This window comes from Chiroxiphia lanceolata, chromosome 21, assembly GCF_009829145.1.
Source record: "Chiroxiphia lanceolata isolate bChiLan1 chromosome 21, bChiLan1.pri, whole genome shotgun sequence".
NCBI lineage: Eukaryota > Metazoa > Chordata > Aves > Passeriformes > Pipridae > Chiroxiphia > Chiroxiphia lanceolata.
In genome coordinates this window covers 10,256,301-10,272,187 of record NC_045657.1, presented here as the reverse complement: position 1 = coordinate 10,272,187, position 15,887 = coordinate 10,256,301, and the positions used below count along the sequence as shown (strand labels likewise).

General features: G+C 55.1%; 3 protein-coding genes across 9 annotated transcripts in view; 1 reads left to right on the top strand and 2 right to left on the bottom strand.

The window, feature by feature from the left end:
* Positions 1-9,386, bottom strand: PRPF4 (pre-mRNA processing factor 4). Of its 2 annotated transcripts, XM_032708302.1 has the most exons (14): positions 9,235-9,386; positions 8,369-8,546; positions 7,517-7,703; positions 6,914-7,001; positions 6,124-6,203; positions 5,747-5,840; positions 4,814-4,908; positions 4,449-4,507; positions 3,699-3,822; positions 2,483-2,572; positions 1,811-1,933; positions 1,376-1,483; positions 1,172-1,290; positions 1-1,038 (listed from the first exon to the last, which is right to left on the bottom strand). In XM_032708302.1, exons 1-14 carry the CDS (start codon positions 9,283-9,285, stop codon positions 845-847), a joined length of 1,590 nt encoding a protein of 529 aa, XP_032564193.1. In that variant the 5' UTR covers positions 9,286-9,386; the 3' UTR covers positions 1-844. The 2 variants fall into 2 exon arrangements, with proteins under 2 accessions (XP_032564193.1, XP_032564192.1); XM_032708301.1 differs by lacking the exon at positions 9,235-9,386 and having other exon boundaries at positions 8,369-8,771.
* Positions 9,387-9,646: 260 nt separating this feature from the next.
* CDC26 (cell division cycle 26) lies at positions 9,647-11,660 on the top strand. 3 transcript variants are annotated; one of them, XR_004360570.1, is made up of 4 exons: positions 9,647-9,883; positions 9,954-10,069; positions 10,739-10,925; positions 11,231-11,660. XR_004360570.1 is itself a non-coding variant. In XM_032708257.1 (3 exons), exons 1-3 carry the CDS (start codon positions 9,803-9,805, stop codon positions 10,851-10,853), a joined length of 312 nt encoding a protein of 103 aa, XP_032564148.1. In that variant the 5' UTR covers positions 9,648-9,802; the 3' UTR covers positions 10,854-11,660. The 3 variants fall into 3 exon arrangements, 2 of the variants coding, with proteins under 2 accessions (XP_032564148.1, XP_032564149.1); XM_032708257.1 differs by having other exon boundaries at positions 9,648-9,883; positions 10,739-11,660; XM_032708258.1 differs by lacking the exons at positions 10,739-10,925; positions 11,231-11,660 and having other exon boundaries at positions 9,663-9,883; positions 9,954-10,305.
* Positions 11,653-15,887, bottom strand: part of SLC31A1 (solute carrier family 31 member 1) — a 27,125-nt gene continuing 22,890 nt past the window's right edge. For all 4 annotated transcript variants that reach the window (XM_032708255.1, XM_032708253.1, XM_032708254.1 and 1 more), the window contains exon 5: positions 11,653-15,718. In XM_032708255.1, the coding sequence (XP_032564146.1) occupies positions 15,517-15,718 (202 nt within the window). In that variant the 3' untranslated portion in view covers positions 11,653-15,516. The remainder of the gene's footprint in view (positions 15,719-15,887) is intronic.

Below are 15,887 nucleotides of genomic sequence, written 5' to 3'. Positions count from 1 at the left end.
TGCGCATCCAAAACGTGCTTTGATTTTCCAGGACAAAACATTTGCAAAACCTCAATTTAAAGAACAAACAAGAAGTAGGAAAGCTCCCCACAGAGTAAGGTAGAACAAGACAATCCTACACTGAATGACCTTTGTATCACCTCGGGTGAGACACAGCAGAACTGAAACAGGAAATGCCCACAGGGATTTGCAACTCCCAGTCCATGGGACAGCCCAAGGAGTGGGACACGAGGTGGTACAAGGGAAAGAAAAACCTCCCTGGCCTTAGGGGACATTTTTCACTCATATCCCCTGAGTGAATCCAAGGGGATGCAGGGACACCATCCAGGGACACCCCTGCTGAGGCAGGGGAAGGGGGCATCACCTCCCCCTCTGACAGCTCCTCTGCCTGTCCCTAAATACAACTCCAGTCTGCAGGCAGACTGTACCAAAGGCTCAGGAACAGGAAGGTCAGAAGGGCAGGAACAGAGACTGCACCACACACCAACCCTGAGGTGCTCTGTGGGGACTGCAAATGTTTAACACAGGCTGGAGGACACCTGTGTGTCCTCCACCTGGGAGCCTGGCTTGGGAGGGAGGGGGGCAGCAGATGGATCATCTCCAAGTTACAGCAGGAAGTGGTGTCTGCACTATAAAACCAGTCCTAAAAGTGGGAAAACATCACCCAAGAGCTGACTCCAGCCAAGCCCTGGCCAACACTGGTGCTTCAAACACACCTGACCCCCAGAGCAGCTGTGACTGCAGCTGCTGGACACATGTTGGAACTGCTGATTCCTGGGGGTTTTTTTTAATATAAAAAAGCAATTGAAAACCATTAACCCAGTTCATAACCAGCCCTTCTGAGCTACTCAGCTGTCCACAGCTTGAAGGTTCTGTCGTAGGAGCAGGTGGCAATGAGCTGCCCATCCAGGGAGATGTCCAGGCCCATCACCTTCCCCTCGTGCCCTGCCAGTGTCTTCAGAGGGGACCAGCCAGGGTGGGTCCAGATCTTGGCCGTGTTGTCGTAGGCGCCCGTGAGCAGGAAGTTCCCGTGGTTGGCTGCAGAAGAGGAGGAAAGGGGTTGCAAATAAAAACACGGCAAAGCTCAGCTCACCAGCACAGGCCCTTCTTGCCCTGCAGGTGTGGCTGGAGCTGCTCTGGAGGGGCAGGGATCAGGACACCAGACACTCACGTTCAAACCTGACGCCGGTGACCAGGTTCTGGTGGGCAGGGATGGTGTAGATGCACTTCCTCTGCCGCAGGTCCCACACCTTGCAGGTGTTGTCACCGCTGCCCGTGGCCACGTGGTACCTGCCCGGGAGGAGGAAGGGCAGTTTTTGGGGAAGGGGGTTTGCACTCGGAGCTCCCATGTAAACCTCACCAGCTCCCTTCTTACCCATTTGGGGAGAAGTTAATCCCGTAGATCTCCTTCAGGTGACCTTCCAGGAACATGATGCAGCGCCCTGTGCGCAGGTCCCACACCCGGCCAAAGGCATCCAGGCCACTGGAATCACAGTCACAGGATGGGGTGGGTTGGGAGGGACCTTAAAGATCATCTCATTCTACCCCTCTGCCATGGGCAAGGACACCTTCCACGATCCCAGATTGCTCCAAGCCCCATCCAACCTGGCCTTGGACACTTCCAGGGATGGGTCAGCCACGGGAATTCCATCCCAGCCCCTCACCACCCTCACGGGGAAGAATTTCTCCACGATATCCCACCCAACCCTGCCCTCTGGCAGTGGGAAGCCATTCCTCCAGCAGAAATCTCTGGTCAGCACCAAACCCTTGGTAACACGTCCCACCCAGCCCCAGTCCCAGGCCAACCCACCCGGTGCCGGCGAGGGAGCCGTCGGTGTGGAAGGCGATGTCATAGACCCCCTTGCTGTGCCCCTCCTGGTGCAGGATCTCCTCCTGGGCCTCCAGGTCCCACAGGCGCCACGAGTGATCGTAGCTGCAGAAACAAGGCAGCTGTCAGATAAATCATGGAGTCACTAAGGTTGGAAAAGCCCTCCAAGATCATCAAGTCCAACCATTCCCCCAGCACTGCCGTGCTCACCACTAACCCATGTCCCCAGCTGCCACATCTCCATGTTTTTGGGACACATCCAGTCGTGACTCCCCTACTGCCCTGGGCAGTTTGTGCCAGGGCTGGACAACCCTTTCCCTGAAGAAATTTTCCCCAATATCCAACCTAAACCTCCCCTGGCACAACTGCAGGTCGTTTCCTCTGGACTCCATGTATCTCCAAGGAGAATAAAGGATATTTCACTAACTCTGGGGGCATTTTATTTCCAGCTGGGCACCAACAGTGTCTCACACAGAGGCAGGGAAAGGAATCCCTGTGACCTGCTGTTACTGACACTGCAACAAGCCCAGCTGTAGTCAGGAATGGCCAAGCCCTGCCCGTGCCAGGCTCTGCTGTGGACGAGCCCTGGCACCACTGGGCCACCAGTGGGACAGCCCATGGTCATGCTGGAAGCAAATCCCCAAGTGTCCATACCAGGTGGTGCCCAGGAACCTCCCCGACGGGTGCCACATCACACGGGCCACTCTCATGCTGTGTCCTTCGATATCTGCCATGGGCTCATCACTGAAACACACAACAACCCCTTGGGCACTGGCCAGAGGTGCCAGGCCTTTGCAAACACATTGTGAGGCAGCAAAAGATCTGCTGATCAAATCAAACCGGACATGAACATCACAAATGTAGAAACTCTGTAATTTGCCTTTGGTTCCCGCTCCTAAAGCTCTGAGTGGAACCCTCTATCCACTCCTCTTGGTTATGAAGTTCTCCTGGGATGATGATGGTGATTATTATTCTGGAAAATTAAAAACTCCCTTGTCATTAGCACTTTGGAAGTGCAGAAACAAACCACCAACTACCTGAGCTGCTGAGAGTTTACTGAGAACACAGAGAACATCCCAAACTGCAGCAAATCCTGCTGTTCTGAGGGATTGCAGGGAGGTGGGATGGGGTGAACATTTATTCTCCCAAAATGAGAGGCAGCAGGTCAGGAGCCTTCAGCAGATGACCCAAACAGCAGTTAAGTTTCTTTCCACTAGTTAATTAAGAGATGTGATCACATGAGGCCAACGACCCCCTGGCCCTTTGCACAGGGCACTTCTGCTGCTAGAAATGGTGATTTTCAGCCAAGGATAAACAACTGGGAGTGTGGGAGCTGCCTGCCCTTCCTGGGTGCTCTGCAGCTGATGCTGGGGCTCAGTACCTCCACCAGTCTCCTCCTCACAGGCCTGAGATGCTGCCCATCTGCCAAAACTACACTGTGCAAGGACAGCCACTGCTTTTCAGCACAGGCTGAAGCTTTTGTGCCTGGCTGTGTGTTTGGTCAGCCCCTCTCCGAACCCTGGTGCTTTCCAATCGCTCAAAAGTTCATTTCTTAATATCTGAGAGGGGAAATTTTCTCCTGAACGAAAGGTCAGAATGATACAATCCCCAAGCCTCCCATCCATCCCCCCCAGCAGTTCACCAAGGCCCAGCAGCAATTCTGACTCAATTCCTTTCAATCTCCCTCACCCTGACTCCCTAACCAGGGTGATCTCTCTTCCCAGGGAAGAGGTGGCACATACTGAGGCACTGGGATAGCCACAAGAAGAGTTCATATTTGCAGGAGGATGGTCAGTGTCTGATGTTCAGGAACACAGATAAACCCCAGAGCAGCAATGCTGCACCTGTGTCTGTCTGGAATGGTTCTGACCTTTCCAGGTTCCAGAGTTTGACAGAGCCATCAGCAGCACACGAGGCCAGGCTGACATCCTTCTTGTCCAGGGACACGGTGGCTTTGGGGTGGAACACAACTGCTCCCACGTTGGTGCTGTGTCCTGAAGGGAAAGGAAAACCAAAATTCAGAATCTGCCCTGTGATCTTGGCTGGTTCTTCAGAAAAGCAGCATTTCCTTGTTACTGAAGAGCCAGGAGCCAGTGAACACTTTCCCTGTGTCCTCAATGCCCTGAAACCCCCAGTCACACCTCTCCTGCCAACAGCCAAACTGCACTTCCAGTAGCCCCAGGTCAGAGTATAAAACACTGAGGTTTGTAACACTCAAAGGGCAGTGAAAATTCAACATATGAATCAGGAGATCTGTGCTCACGTTTGTATTTAGTCCAAGTTGTGACCACTGCTCAAAGAACCTCACTGTTGTCAAGTGACCTGCCCAAAACTGCTGGTGTTTATAACTCAAAAATCAAATCCAGGTTTTGAAACCAAACAAGAGACTGTTCAGAATCAGAAACAGCAAACTCAGGGCTGAAGGTCTGAGCTAAACCCCAGCTCTCCCTCCTGATTATCTGACACATTCCCAGGCTCCCAAGCCCCAGTGATGCTCTCAGTAGGAAAGAAATCTGCCAAAATCGGATATTTTGAGTCACAAAGTAATTCAGATGTGGGAGCTCAGCCCAGAGAGGAACAAAAGCACCAAGCCAAGAGCCTCAGTGAGGGCTGCTCGTACCTCGCAAGGTGTGAACCAGGTTGCAGTCGGGCACAGACCACAGCTTGCACAGCCCACTCCTGTGGAACACGAGGAATGGATGTCAGTGGAGACAGGAATGTCAAGGAACAGATGAAACAGAGCTGCAAAGCCACTCTGAGGGTTCTGCAGTGACTGAAACAGCAACACACTTTGGGCAACCAGCACAGAAACCAACAGGCTCAGACTGAAATCTCTGCTCAGCTCTAAAACAAAGCGACAAGAGCTCAGAATAGGAAATAAAAACATTTCTGGACTCTCACGATTCCCAAACCTCCAAGAACACCCCTGTCCTTCCCTCCTGTGCTCATCCAGCCCCTAAAGCAGTGCAGCCACAGAGATCTCACCAGCAGGCTGTGGCCAGGAGCTTGGAGTTGGGGCTGAAGTGGCAGTAGGACAGTGGGCGATCGTCCCCGATCTGGCTGCAGAAGTTATTGAGGGACTGTGAAAACACAAAGAAAACAATCAATGACTGGAGTACAGCCAGCCCAGAGCAAGGCCCAGCCAAAGCCAAAGCCTGAGGTGATGGAGCCAAATGTGTGCAGGAGGAGGCAGAGGCCCCTGGAAAGTCACATTCCAAGGGAGGAGCTGCCTCGGAGCCACTGCAGCTCCACACGGGAGGGCCAAGGCCAGCCTGGCCCAGGGGAGCCAGCATGGCCTGGGGGCTCAGCTCAGCCCCCCAGGGCCACCCATGGTACCTGTCCCCACAGCCCCCAGCTCTGCAGCCCTGACACAGAACTGCCTGGAGTTTGGCCTCTTTCCACAACTCATCCAAGGAATCCAACCAGACAGATGGACAGGCAGTGCAGGGCATGGAGGGGAGAAGCAAATCCTCTGGCAGCTGATGGCTCTGGAGTAAACAGGATTAGGGGGGCAGCACACGCTGTGCCTGAGCCTCTGCTTGGTTAAGCTGGGAATCTGGCTTAGTGTGCTCGGAAAGGGCACCTGGGAGTCATCCCAGCCATGCTCTGCCCCACAGAGCTGGGTTTTTATGTCCCTTCCCAGCCAGCCAAACCCAGCCAAAGCCAGGAATACATTCCTTTAGCTTCACAGCCAAGTAGCAAGGCAAGGCAGGGATGTCTCTGATCCCTCTGCCATGCACAGGGACAAAATCCATCTCCCTGGATCACCGTGCAGGAGTCAGAACGTGCTTTACACAGACACGGGAGAGAGGAAAAGCGGAGCTTCCCAACAGTTCAGAGACCAGGGTGCACCTGGGGCAGCTCAGTTCCTGCTGAGCTCTCTGCAGGATCACAGCAGGGGGGCAGTGCCCAACATACCCGCAGGGATTTGTGCAGCTCCTGCCTCTGGGATGTCCTGGTGGCCTCGGGAATCTCCTTGAGCAGCCGGGCCTCCTCCAGCCGCTTCGCTGCCCTGGGAACAGCACAGGGGAGGTTTGAGCCCCTTCCCTGCATTCCCCTTTCCCTGCATTCCCCCTTCCCTGCTCTCCAAACAGGCCCTGCCCTCCTCCTCCTCCTCCCCCAGACTGGGCTAATGCTGGATCAGTCCCTGACAGTTCAAGCTCTGGGCTCTCTGGAGTTGCTTCCCAGTGTGTGCTCCCCACTCCCTGGCTTTCCAGTGGTACCCACAGTGGGATCAGCCCTTGGAGCTGACAAATGGCTGCATGTCCCTCCTCATTTGTGCAGTTCCCTCTCACCTGGGCAGGGAGTAGTTTGCCAGCCACAGCCTGGCTGTTTTCAGACTCCGTGGGCCCTCGTGGTACCAGGTTTGCTGATACTGTAAAAACAGGAATAAAAGTGATGGAAAAGCTCCTCCACTCACTCCCCTCAGCTGCCTCCTCACAGCACCTGCTCCCAAACCCTGCTGGGCTCTGGCCCCTTTTTAAGGCCATTATGCATCAGTATAAGCCCCAGAAAAAGGGATTAAGAGAGATAAACCACAGTCTCTGCCCTATGGATCCGATCCTGACACACTGCCAGGAACATTCCAACTGAACACTGATTGGGTTGGACTTACTGACACATAACTCCTGTTTTACACATCACCCAGTAAAGAGAGCCCAGAGCTGTAGAAATTATTTCTCAAAGCACAGCTCAAAAATAATAAGGGAAAATGGACTCAGAAGAGAGACAGAGGCAGAAAGAACAATCAAAGGCAGAAAGAGATGCAGCAAAGGAACATATTTTTTTCTTCCCAAGTTTGAAGACAACCAAGAATAAAGAACTTGCTATGGTGAGTGAGAGCCCAAACACCTGCTCTCCTGGTTTGCACACTGAGTGCAGCTCAGAACTTGGCCTGGGAGTGCAAACCACACTTGGTGCTCCTCACTGAGACCAAACATTGCCACAGGTCTGCTAAAAGGGAAAACACAAGAAAGGCCTGAAGGGATGGCATGAGAATCCACACACTGACCAAAATCAGGAGGCCTGGACCTACCAGAGACCAGATCTCTCCCTCAACTCTGAGAGGACAGGAGACCCCCTCACCTCTTCTTTGGACTTTTTTGACCTGTCATCATCTTTCCTGGTCTTCTTTAATGCGTCTGTGCCGACCACTGAGAGGATGTTTCTCAACCTGGGAAGAAACACATGAAGTTGGATTTAGTCAGTGATTCCTCAGCTCACCTGACAAATCATCAGTGAGACCTTCCTTCTGCCTTGGGGTTTTTAGAATAGAGTAACGGACTGGTTTGGCTTGGGAGGGACCTTAAAGATCATCCCATTCACCCCCTGCCATGGGCAGGGACACCTTCCACCTGCCCAGGTTGCTCCAAGCCCCGTCCAACCTGGCCTTGGACACTTCCAGGGATGGGGCAGCCACAGCTTCTCTGGGCAACCTGTGCCAGGGCCTCCCCACCCTTACAGGGAACAATTCCTTCTTCCCAATATCCCATCTAACCCTGCCCTTTGGCACTGGGAAGCCATTTTCCCTTGTCCTGTCCCAAGTCCCTCTCCAGCTCTCTTAGAGCCCCTTCAGGCACTGAAGGGGTCTCCCTGGATCCTTCTCCTCCCCGGGCTGAACACCCCCAGCTCTCCCAGAAAAACAGCAGGAACGTGGTAGCCACGGAGTGCCCCCAGCAGACACAGCACCTCTCCCTGCGCTCTGCAGGCCCCTCTCCAAAGAGGGTGATGGGCTCCCCCAGGGCCCTCAGGCAGGCCTTGACCTCGGCGTCGTCCGTGGACACGTTGATCTGCCGCGCGCGCTTCCGCCGCTCGAACTCCGCCAGCACCTCGGCCTGGCGCTCGCTCAGGTGGTCCTCCAGGTCAAACACCTCCCCTGGCACAGAGAAAATGCAGCTGGGCACAGGGGGACACCAGGGAGACACCAGGGATCGGGGGAGACACCAGGGAGCACAGGATAACAATCACAGGGCAGCCACCAGGGAGCACAGGGGGGACATCAGGGAGCGCAGAGGAGCCACCAGTGAGCCAGCAGGGAACACAGGGAGACAGCAGGGATCACACAGAGCCACCAGGGAGCACAGGGGAGCCAGCAGGGAACACAGGGAGCACAGGGGAGACACCAAGGATCTCAGGATCACAGGGAAGCCGCCAGGGAGCACAGGGAGAAACAGGGGAATACAGGATCACAGAATCACTGGATCACAGATGGCTCAGGCTGGAAGGGCCCTCTGGAGCCCACTCAGCCCAACCCCTCTGCCCATACAGGGACACCCACAGCAGGTGACACAGGAACACATCCAGGTGGGTTTGGGATGTCCCCAGAGAGGGACACTCCACACCTCCCTGGGCAGCTGTTCCAGGGCTCTGCCACTGGATTCCTCCCACATGGGAAGATCCAAGGTGCCCATCCTGTTCCTGCTCTGAGATGGTGCCCAGAGATGTTGGGAAGTGTCACATTTGGCAGGAGGAACAACAACAGGCATTTGGAAGTGTCACATTTCACGAAGGGAATAAAACAAAGGGTGTTTCCATCCTCACCACTGCTGATGTTGATGTTCCCAGCCTCCAGGGCAGCCTTCATGCCCTCCTTGCCCAGCAGCCCTGACTCCCCCTTGGCCAGTCTCTCCCTTTCCTTCTCCTCCAGGCTCCCATAGAAGATCGGGGCTCTCTTGGCTGGGGGGGCATCGCCCTCCTCGGTGGGCTTGGCCTTGGGGGGCTGCAGGGACATGACAAGTTTGGGTACAAAGAGACAACAAACAGCCTGGCTGTGCCAGGGAAAATGGTGTGTGAAACATGGAGAGGCCCTGGAATGGGGTTTCATGGAATCACACTGGGTTGGGTTGAGAGGGAACTTAGAGTTCATCTCATTCCACCCCTGCCAAGAGCAGGGACACCTTCCACTTGACCAGGTGGCTCCAACATGGCCTTGGACATTTCCAGGGATGGAGCAACCCCTGGACAGTGAAGTTATTTATGTCCCAAGGGCAAAAGTATAATGCCACGTTAAACTGCATCCATCCTTGTTTATTATCTGCACGGAGCTCGGGTTTAAGGCTCTGCGGGATTTATTTTTTGACGAAGCTTTAGAACACGAGGCTTCTCCTCCTCCCACTGAGCCCCAGCACAGCCGAACCCGAGCTCCTGGAAGGCGGGTGCAGGTGAGCAGTGCCCAGCTCCTTCCCCCGCCGAGAGGCGGCACAACCCCTCGGAAAAATTAAAGGATTCGGAAAAACACTCAGGAAAACACGCGAGCGCTCCGGCCCCGGCCTTTTGAACGGCTCCGGCGGCTCCGCAAACCCCACAGGGCAGCAGCCGCCGCGACCCCCGCGCGGCCCCTCCCGCTGTGCCGCTGCCACATGCGGGGAACGGGCCCGGGGCCGCCCCCGCGTCCCGGACACACCCACCTCGGGGGGCCGGGCGCCGGCTCGCGCCGCCGGAGCCCGCGCGGCGGCCATGGCGGGAACGGGACCGGGAACAGCACGGGAAAACGGGAAAAGAACAGAAAATGGGACGGGAATGGGACTGGACGCGCACGGTATCCAGCGTCTCACGGGCACTTCCGGGTCGCGCGGTGCACGCCGGGAGGTGTGGCGGGGAGCGCTGAGCGCGAAGCACGCCGGGAGGCGCGTTGTCCGCTAAGGGCGAGACGCGCGGGGCACGCCGGGAGGCGCGGCAGGGCGGGCGGGCAGCGGCACGCGCGAGGCACGCCGGGAGGTGTGGCGGGGAGGGCTGAGCACGGGGCGCGCGGAGCACGCCGGGAAATGCATTGCCCGCTAAGGGCGGAACGCGCAAGGCACGCCGGGAGGCATGGCGCGGAGGGCGGGACGCGCGAGGCATGCCGGGAGGTGCATTGCCCGCTAAGGGCGGGACACGCGGGGCACACCGGGAGGAGTGGCGGGAGCGCTGAGGGCGGGAGCGCTCGGGCTGGTCCCGGGGCTGATCCCGATCCCGGGGCCGCTGTCGCCGGTCGCGATGCTCCGTCGGAAGCCGACGCGGCTGGAGCTGAAGCTGGACGACATCGAGGAGTTCGAGAGCGTGCGGAAGGAGCTGGAGGTGCGCGCGGGGCCGGGCGCGACGCTCCCCGGGCGCGCCCCCCGGCCCTGACCGGCCCGTTCGCCCGCAGGGCCGCAGGAAGCAGCGCGACGAGGCGGAGGCGGCGGCGGGCGGGGAGGAGGCGGCGGCGCTCGCGCTGGGCACGGAGCACAAGAGCCGCGAGCAGCTCATCAATGAGCGCATCGGGTACAAACCGCAGCCCAAGGCCGGCGGGCGGACCGCGCACTTCGGCACCTTCGAGTTCTGAGCCGGGGCCGCAGCGCCGCCCGGAGGGGCCTCGCCCTCCCCCCTCGGCGCTCTCCCTTTTCGGTTGCCTTAGTTTTTTAAGTTCGGTTAACACACCCATGAACGCCCCTCTTGGCCCAGTGTTTTGTTTTAAATAAACACGTCCTTTTTAAAAAAAAAAATCATCATAACAAGCACACGATTGTTAAATCGTGTTAATTGTTAAGCACTGCTGGAAATGGGAACACCTGGAGGTAAAACCCTGCGGGAGGATCCTCGGGGATCGGGTGATCTGCGGATCCTAAACCAGCTCCTGGGATGTTCCATGGGAACCTCCAGCCCTGCCCACCAAGGGGAAGGTCCTGGGAGGTGTCTGATGGGTGATTTGGGTTGAAGGCAGCAGTGCCACAGCTCTCGGTGCTCAGGCTCTGCTTCCAGGTGCTGCCCTGCCCTCTCCTGAGGAGGCAGGAAAGAATCCCGTGTGTCTGTTAAACGTGTGCTCAGGGCCCAGTCCGTGTCACAGCTGGGCCCTGAGCAGGGAATGGCTGCACATCTGGATGCTGCACTGGGCACATGGATATGATGGAATGATATCCCATGTTTCCTGACTAAGCAGTTTTTCCTTTACAGTTCCTCCTTCCACCTCTGTGTCACCTCAGCTGCCCTGGTTTGTCACCCTGGGAATGGAGCCCCAGGGACTGTTGCTGCTTGGATCAAAAGTCACCAAGTATTTCCTTATGGATGAAAAGCCCAAAGGCAGAGTGATTTTTTCAGCACATCCCTGGATTTACCCCCATCAGTGCCTGGGCTCTGGAAGGTGAGACTGGGGGCAGAGCCCCACAGAGGAGGGGACAGAGTGGCACAGAGTGTGGGGACCTGAAGGAACCAACTTATAAAATCTGAGCAGATGGTGGTGTTTAGGAAACTGCTCCCTGCAGCCCTGGGACCTTCACCAGGACACTCACAGGGAATTTAGGAGCTGTTTTCTAGAATTTTCCAGGACAGCTCCAGTTCTGGTTTTTCAGTGTCCCAAGCAATGCTCCAAACTGGATTTTAGTTACACTCAGGCCTCACGTGTTGTAGATGCCCCAAATGTACAGAACTTAAATGTTTATTTTCTAGCTGGGAAGAGCCACAGCCTGGCCTGGAGCAGAGCTGCCTTTCCTGTCTGACACCACATGGAATGATGGGGGGTTCTCTGCTGTCCTGGCATTCCCAGCAGGGCCCAGTCTGAGAGGGCAACACCTCAGGAGGTTGTTACAGCTCCCTGAATTCCTGTCCTGGATTCTTCCCTGTCTAGGGAAGGCAGGTCTGTGAGACACCAACTCCTCTCTCCATCACCTGCAAAGTGTGACTGGGCTGGAACAAACAGAAACTCAGCATCAGTGACTTCCCACATTCCCATTCCAGCAGCTCCAGGGCGAATTGCTCAGGCCCAGAGGACTCTGCTCCTCATTCCCACCCCCTGAACAGGGACACTGGGCCCTGCTGCTCCCTCTGAGGAGGGCACTGAGGATTGTCTCCAAAACACACCCCCACCCCAGTAAAATGCAATCTAGTTTATTGGTTAATTATATACAGGGAATTCTTGATATTCACAGTAACATCAGACGAGTTACCTCCACAAAGAGCAAGAGCAAAACCAAAAATGACAGTCCACTGTAAACAAAACTAGAAATCCTGCTGGGTTTGGTGGGACTGGCTCCAGACAAACTCAAAAGGCACTGAAAGGAAAACAACAAAAGCCAGCTGAGGGACACAGCTGGATATTCTGTGCTCCCTGCAGGATGATAATCCAGAGGCACAGCGTGTGGAGACCAAACATCAGGGACACAACAGGCACGGGACATCACAGCCCAAGATGATACATGTGTGTCAACAGGAATTTACTGTCCTCAGGTCTTACAGCCAGTAGAGCCCTCAGCTCCCTGCGTTACAGGACAACCTTAAATTTGGGCAGCAGAGGGGCTGGGGCTGCTCCAGAGCAGATCCCACCCACAGGGAGGTCAGGCTTTGCTCAGGCTCTGCCAAAGCACAGGGCTGGCAACACACAGCCAGTGGGATCTGGTGGGAAGGGGGAGGTTGGGACACAGGGAGGTGGCTCCTCTGGACTGTCACACTGAGCTAAGGAAAGCACAGCCCCAGCAGGCAAGGACACACGGACAGGGCACGTCCCTTCCCCAGCTGTGCCTTGGGCAGTGAGCCCAGGAGCAGGGAGGACACAGCCACTTCCCTCCACACCTTCCCTGGGCATCCCGGGGCTCCCAGTGCTCCAGACAGGCTGTGGGAGGCAGCTGGAGCACCTGCCAGCCACCTGGGAGACTCCTGTCACTGAGGTCAGTGGCACTTCCCTGTCATACTGGAAAAAAGGAGATTTTTTTTTTTTTTAGCTTTTTAGGCACATAGAGCTGTTAACTCAGCTCCTTTTAGTCTCTTTTTGCACTGCCCAGAGAAAACAGGATGTCCAAATGAACAGCTGGCATCAACCCAGGAGGGCTGCCTTTAGGAGGTGCAATTCCAGTGCTGGCAGCAGCAGTAATGGATTTCCTTCCCAAGAGGGTGCTGAGGGTGGGCTCTGTGCTCAGGCAGCAGCAGCAGCCCCATGGAGCCCCCAGGAGCAGGGATGGCTTTGCCCTGGCAGGCTCCCAAGCTAAAAATTTAAATTCAGCCTCTGTGCTGCCTGAATTTAAAGGTGTCCTGGTAACAGGGAGGTGAGGGCTGTCATGGTTAGGAGACTGAGGACATGCAATTCCTGTGTCAACACACATGTAGCATGTTTGGGGGTAATGTCAGAGCAGGCAAAGCTGTGTCCTCTCTGCTGTGAGCAGGGGCAGGAGAGGAGCCCTTGAAGGCAGAGGTTCTCATCCAGGGGGAAACAATTCCAAGGGCACAGGTGCTACATGTAGAACGAGGCAGAGAAGCAAACAAGAACCAGATTTACACTGTAAGAGCCACAGCCTGATCTCCAAGTCATCCACCTCTGATCAATCAGAGAATTCAAGTCTGGTCACTTGGATACACGGAAAGGTGGTGAAAGGTGACAGCAGGGTCAGGCCAAGCAGGTTGTGGTTCAAAGAAAGACACAGCAAGAGGTATATGAAGTAATTACTGTCACCACACAAAGCCAATCCTGACTATTCCCTGTGCTCAGCCATCCTGTAATGGCACCAACTCCAGCTCCTTCCAGACAAACCGATGGGAACAGTGCTGGAATCATTGGCTCTGAGCTCCTTCAGGGGTCGAGCCCCACAGTGCAAACCTTCCACATCATCACCCACATCTCAAGCATTTAGCAGCTCCAGTTTTCCCTGACAAACACCAGGATTTCCTCTGAGCTCTCCCAGGGCTGGGAAGGGATTGGCAGTTTTCTCTGCCAAACACTAACGTTGCTCTCAGCTCTCCCAGGGATGGGAAGGGGCAGTTTTCCAGTCCCATGGAGAGCCACGATTGCTTGGAGGGCACAGCAGAGGCTTCCCTGTGACAGGAGCAGAGGGCACCAGTGGGTTTGCAGCCTGTCAGAGATATAACTCCCTTCAAAGACCAGACTGGGGAAGCGTTTTTCCTGTCTCTCACCAGGAGGTGGCCAGAATTTTTCCATGAAAATAACTTTGCCTCTTTCACCCAGAAACCAGGAACCTAAACCTGCTTTTAACTCAGCTCCTTTTAGTCTCTATTTGCACTGTCCAGAGAAAACAGGATGTCCAAATAAACATCTGACATCAACCCAGGAGGGCTGAGTTTAGGAGGTGCAATTCCAGTGCTGGCAGCAGCAGTAATGGATTTCCTTCCCAAAAGGTGGAGAGGGTGGGCTCTGTGCTCAGGGAGCAGCACCAGCACCATGGGGCCCCCAGGAGCAGGGATGGCCTTGCCCTGAAATGCTGCTGGCCTAAAAAGCCATTCCAAGGATCCCCTTCCTCACAGCTGCTGCCAACAGTCACCAGCAGCATTTCCAGAGGAAAAAATGCTCCTGTGTCATCCCAGAGGGATTCCCTGTTCTCATGGCACATCCCAGACACCAGTCCTGCTCTGAAAGTGGTGCCTGTTCTCAGTGCCCTTCTCAAATTCCAAATGTCTTCCCTTTCAGCCAGTTACAGGCACAAACTGGGCATCCTGTGGAGAGTGAAGACTCCAGCTTTGCACCACATTCCCTACACCAACCAACAGCTTAATATCCAAGTGCTGAACCACAGCTGCTCCCCAGGATCCCCAAAACCTGCCCTGGGCTGGTTCTGTCCCTCTCAGAGCTCTGTGAGATGTGCAGAGCTCACAGCACTCAGCAAGAGCTCTGCAGCCCCAGCATGGGCACAGTGGGATTGTTGGGACAAAGAGGAGTCATCTGGCTCAGGAATACTTTTTAACCAGCCCAAGCTGCTCCAAATTTCACCTGAGAAGGCTGCTGTAGTCCTGTGTTTCCCCTCTCCTCTTCCCCAAATCTCTCCTTTACAGGAACATGGTTGTTTAACGCCTTCAGCTCCATCCAGGAATTCCCTCTCCAGCCATTTTAACTTTAGTGTAATGAAATCATTATTCAGCTCTGGCCTCATTTACAGAACTAGTTTTAGTAACCCCAAAGTCTAGCTCTGGATCCATCCTGGTGCAGTTCCACATGAAGTACCTGTAGGTTCAACGGTTTATTTAGAATTTTTTGCCCTGTAAATACACAACTTGTCCTGTGTCTGCTCCGTGTGTTTCCATGATTGGGAAGGGAAGGCAGCCAAACTCCAGTGTTCTCCCTGGAGGCTGAGTAAAGCTGCTGGATAAATCAGACTGACAACACTCATCCTCTGGTGGGCCTGGAGGGCAGGTTCATCCACTCCCTGGAGCACACGGGTCACATCCTCGGGTCAAAGTCCTCCCTTGCCAGGACACACCTGAGTGTCTGATGTGCAGCACCAAATCTTCCTCAGAGGCTGAGTCCTTCTGCAGCAGAAGGTGTCATTGGCCCCAAAAGCCACAATGCCAGGGTGATCCCTCCCCTGGCATTATGTACACATTGAAAAAAAACCAAATTAAAACAGCCATTCACACACAGAGGGCTCTATGGGCAACTTTGAGCTTTTCCTGCTGTTCATCAAACCTTCACTGATGAGCGTTTACAATTTAAAAATAAAATGGTTTTGTTTTCTTTTTTAAAAGAATAATTTCTACATTTCTGTCAGCCAACTAATCTCAATCACAGCATAATCTAAGAATAAAGCAAATCCTGGCCAAGAAGGGCTGCCAGGGACTCTGGGGAGTCAGGGGGAGCAGCACAGCCCAGCTCCTCACATCCCTGCACCCCAGCCAGGAACCTGCGGTGGGTTTTTCTTTATCGTGATTCTCTTGCAGCTCAGGAATGATCCAGTCCTTGGGATGGCTGCACTTCCAGGGAGCAGGGGGGTGGAGAGGCCTCTGGGCAGCACCCAGTGTTAATGGCAGTGCTCTGTGATATCCACCACAACTGCCTTTTTCCAGCTGAAGAAGAAGTACCCGGTGCCAGCTCCCGCTGCCACGGCAATGCAGAGGTACCCGTTGTAGGTCATGAAGATCAGCATGAGGAAGTAGCTGACCACCACCTGGATGATGTGCAGCACAGTCTGCAGGAGGTGGGGGAAGCTCAGCATCTGCTGTCTGGGAACACAAACCCAAACGACAGTCAGCAAACAGGAGACAGCTGGGAAATGCCCATTCCCAAAGAATGCTCAGCTCTGAGGCTGCCAGGGTAGCAAGGAGGGCATGGGATGGCAGAGAAGGTCACAACAGCCTGGGCAGGGACTCCTGCATGAACCTGGAGCTGAGG

What these genes read in the sequence shown, in the direction of transcription:
- PRPF4 (XM_032708301.1), bottom strand. Translation starts at nt 8,693, where the DNA reads ATGAACTCTAAGTTCCCTCTCAACCCAACCCAGTGTGATTCCATGAAA. An exon ending in CAAAAAAGTCCAAAGAAGAG is followed by an intron (nt 6,204 to 6,913) that starts GTGAGGGGGTCT and finishes CTGTTTTTACAG; the next exon opens with TATCAGCAAACCTGGTACCA. An exon ending in CCTGGTTCACACCTTGCGAG is followed by an intron (nt 3,823 to 4,448) that starts GTACGAGCAGCC and finishes CTTTCCCTTCAG; the next exon opens with GACACAGCACCAACGTGGGA.
- CDC26 (XM_032708257.1), top strand. Translation starts at nt 9,803, where the DNA reads ATGCTCCGTCGGAAGCCGACGCGGCTGGAGCTGAAGCTGGACGACATC. An exon ending in GCGTGCGGAAGGAGCTGGAG is followed by an intron (nt 9,884 to 9,953) that starts GTGCGCGCGGGG and finishes GTTCGCCCGCAG; the next exon opens with GGCCGCAGGAAGCAGCGCGA. An exon ending in CTCATCAATGAGCGCATCGG is followed by an intron (nt 10,070 to 10,738) that starts GTACAAACCGCA and finishes TTTCCTTTACAG; the next exon opens with TTCCTCCTTCCACCTCTGTG.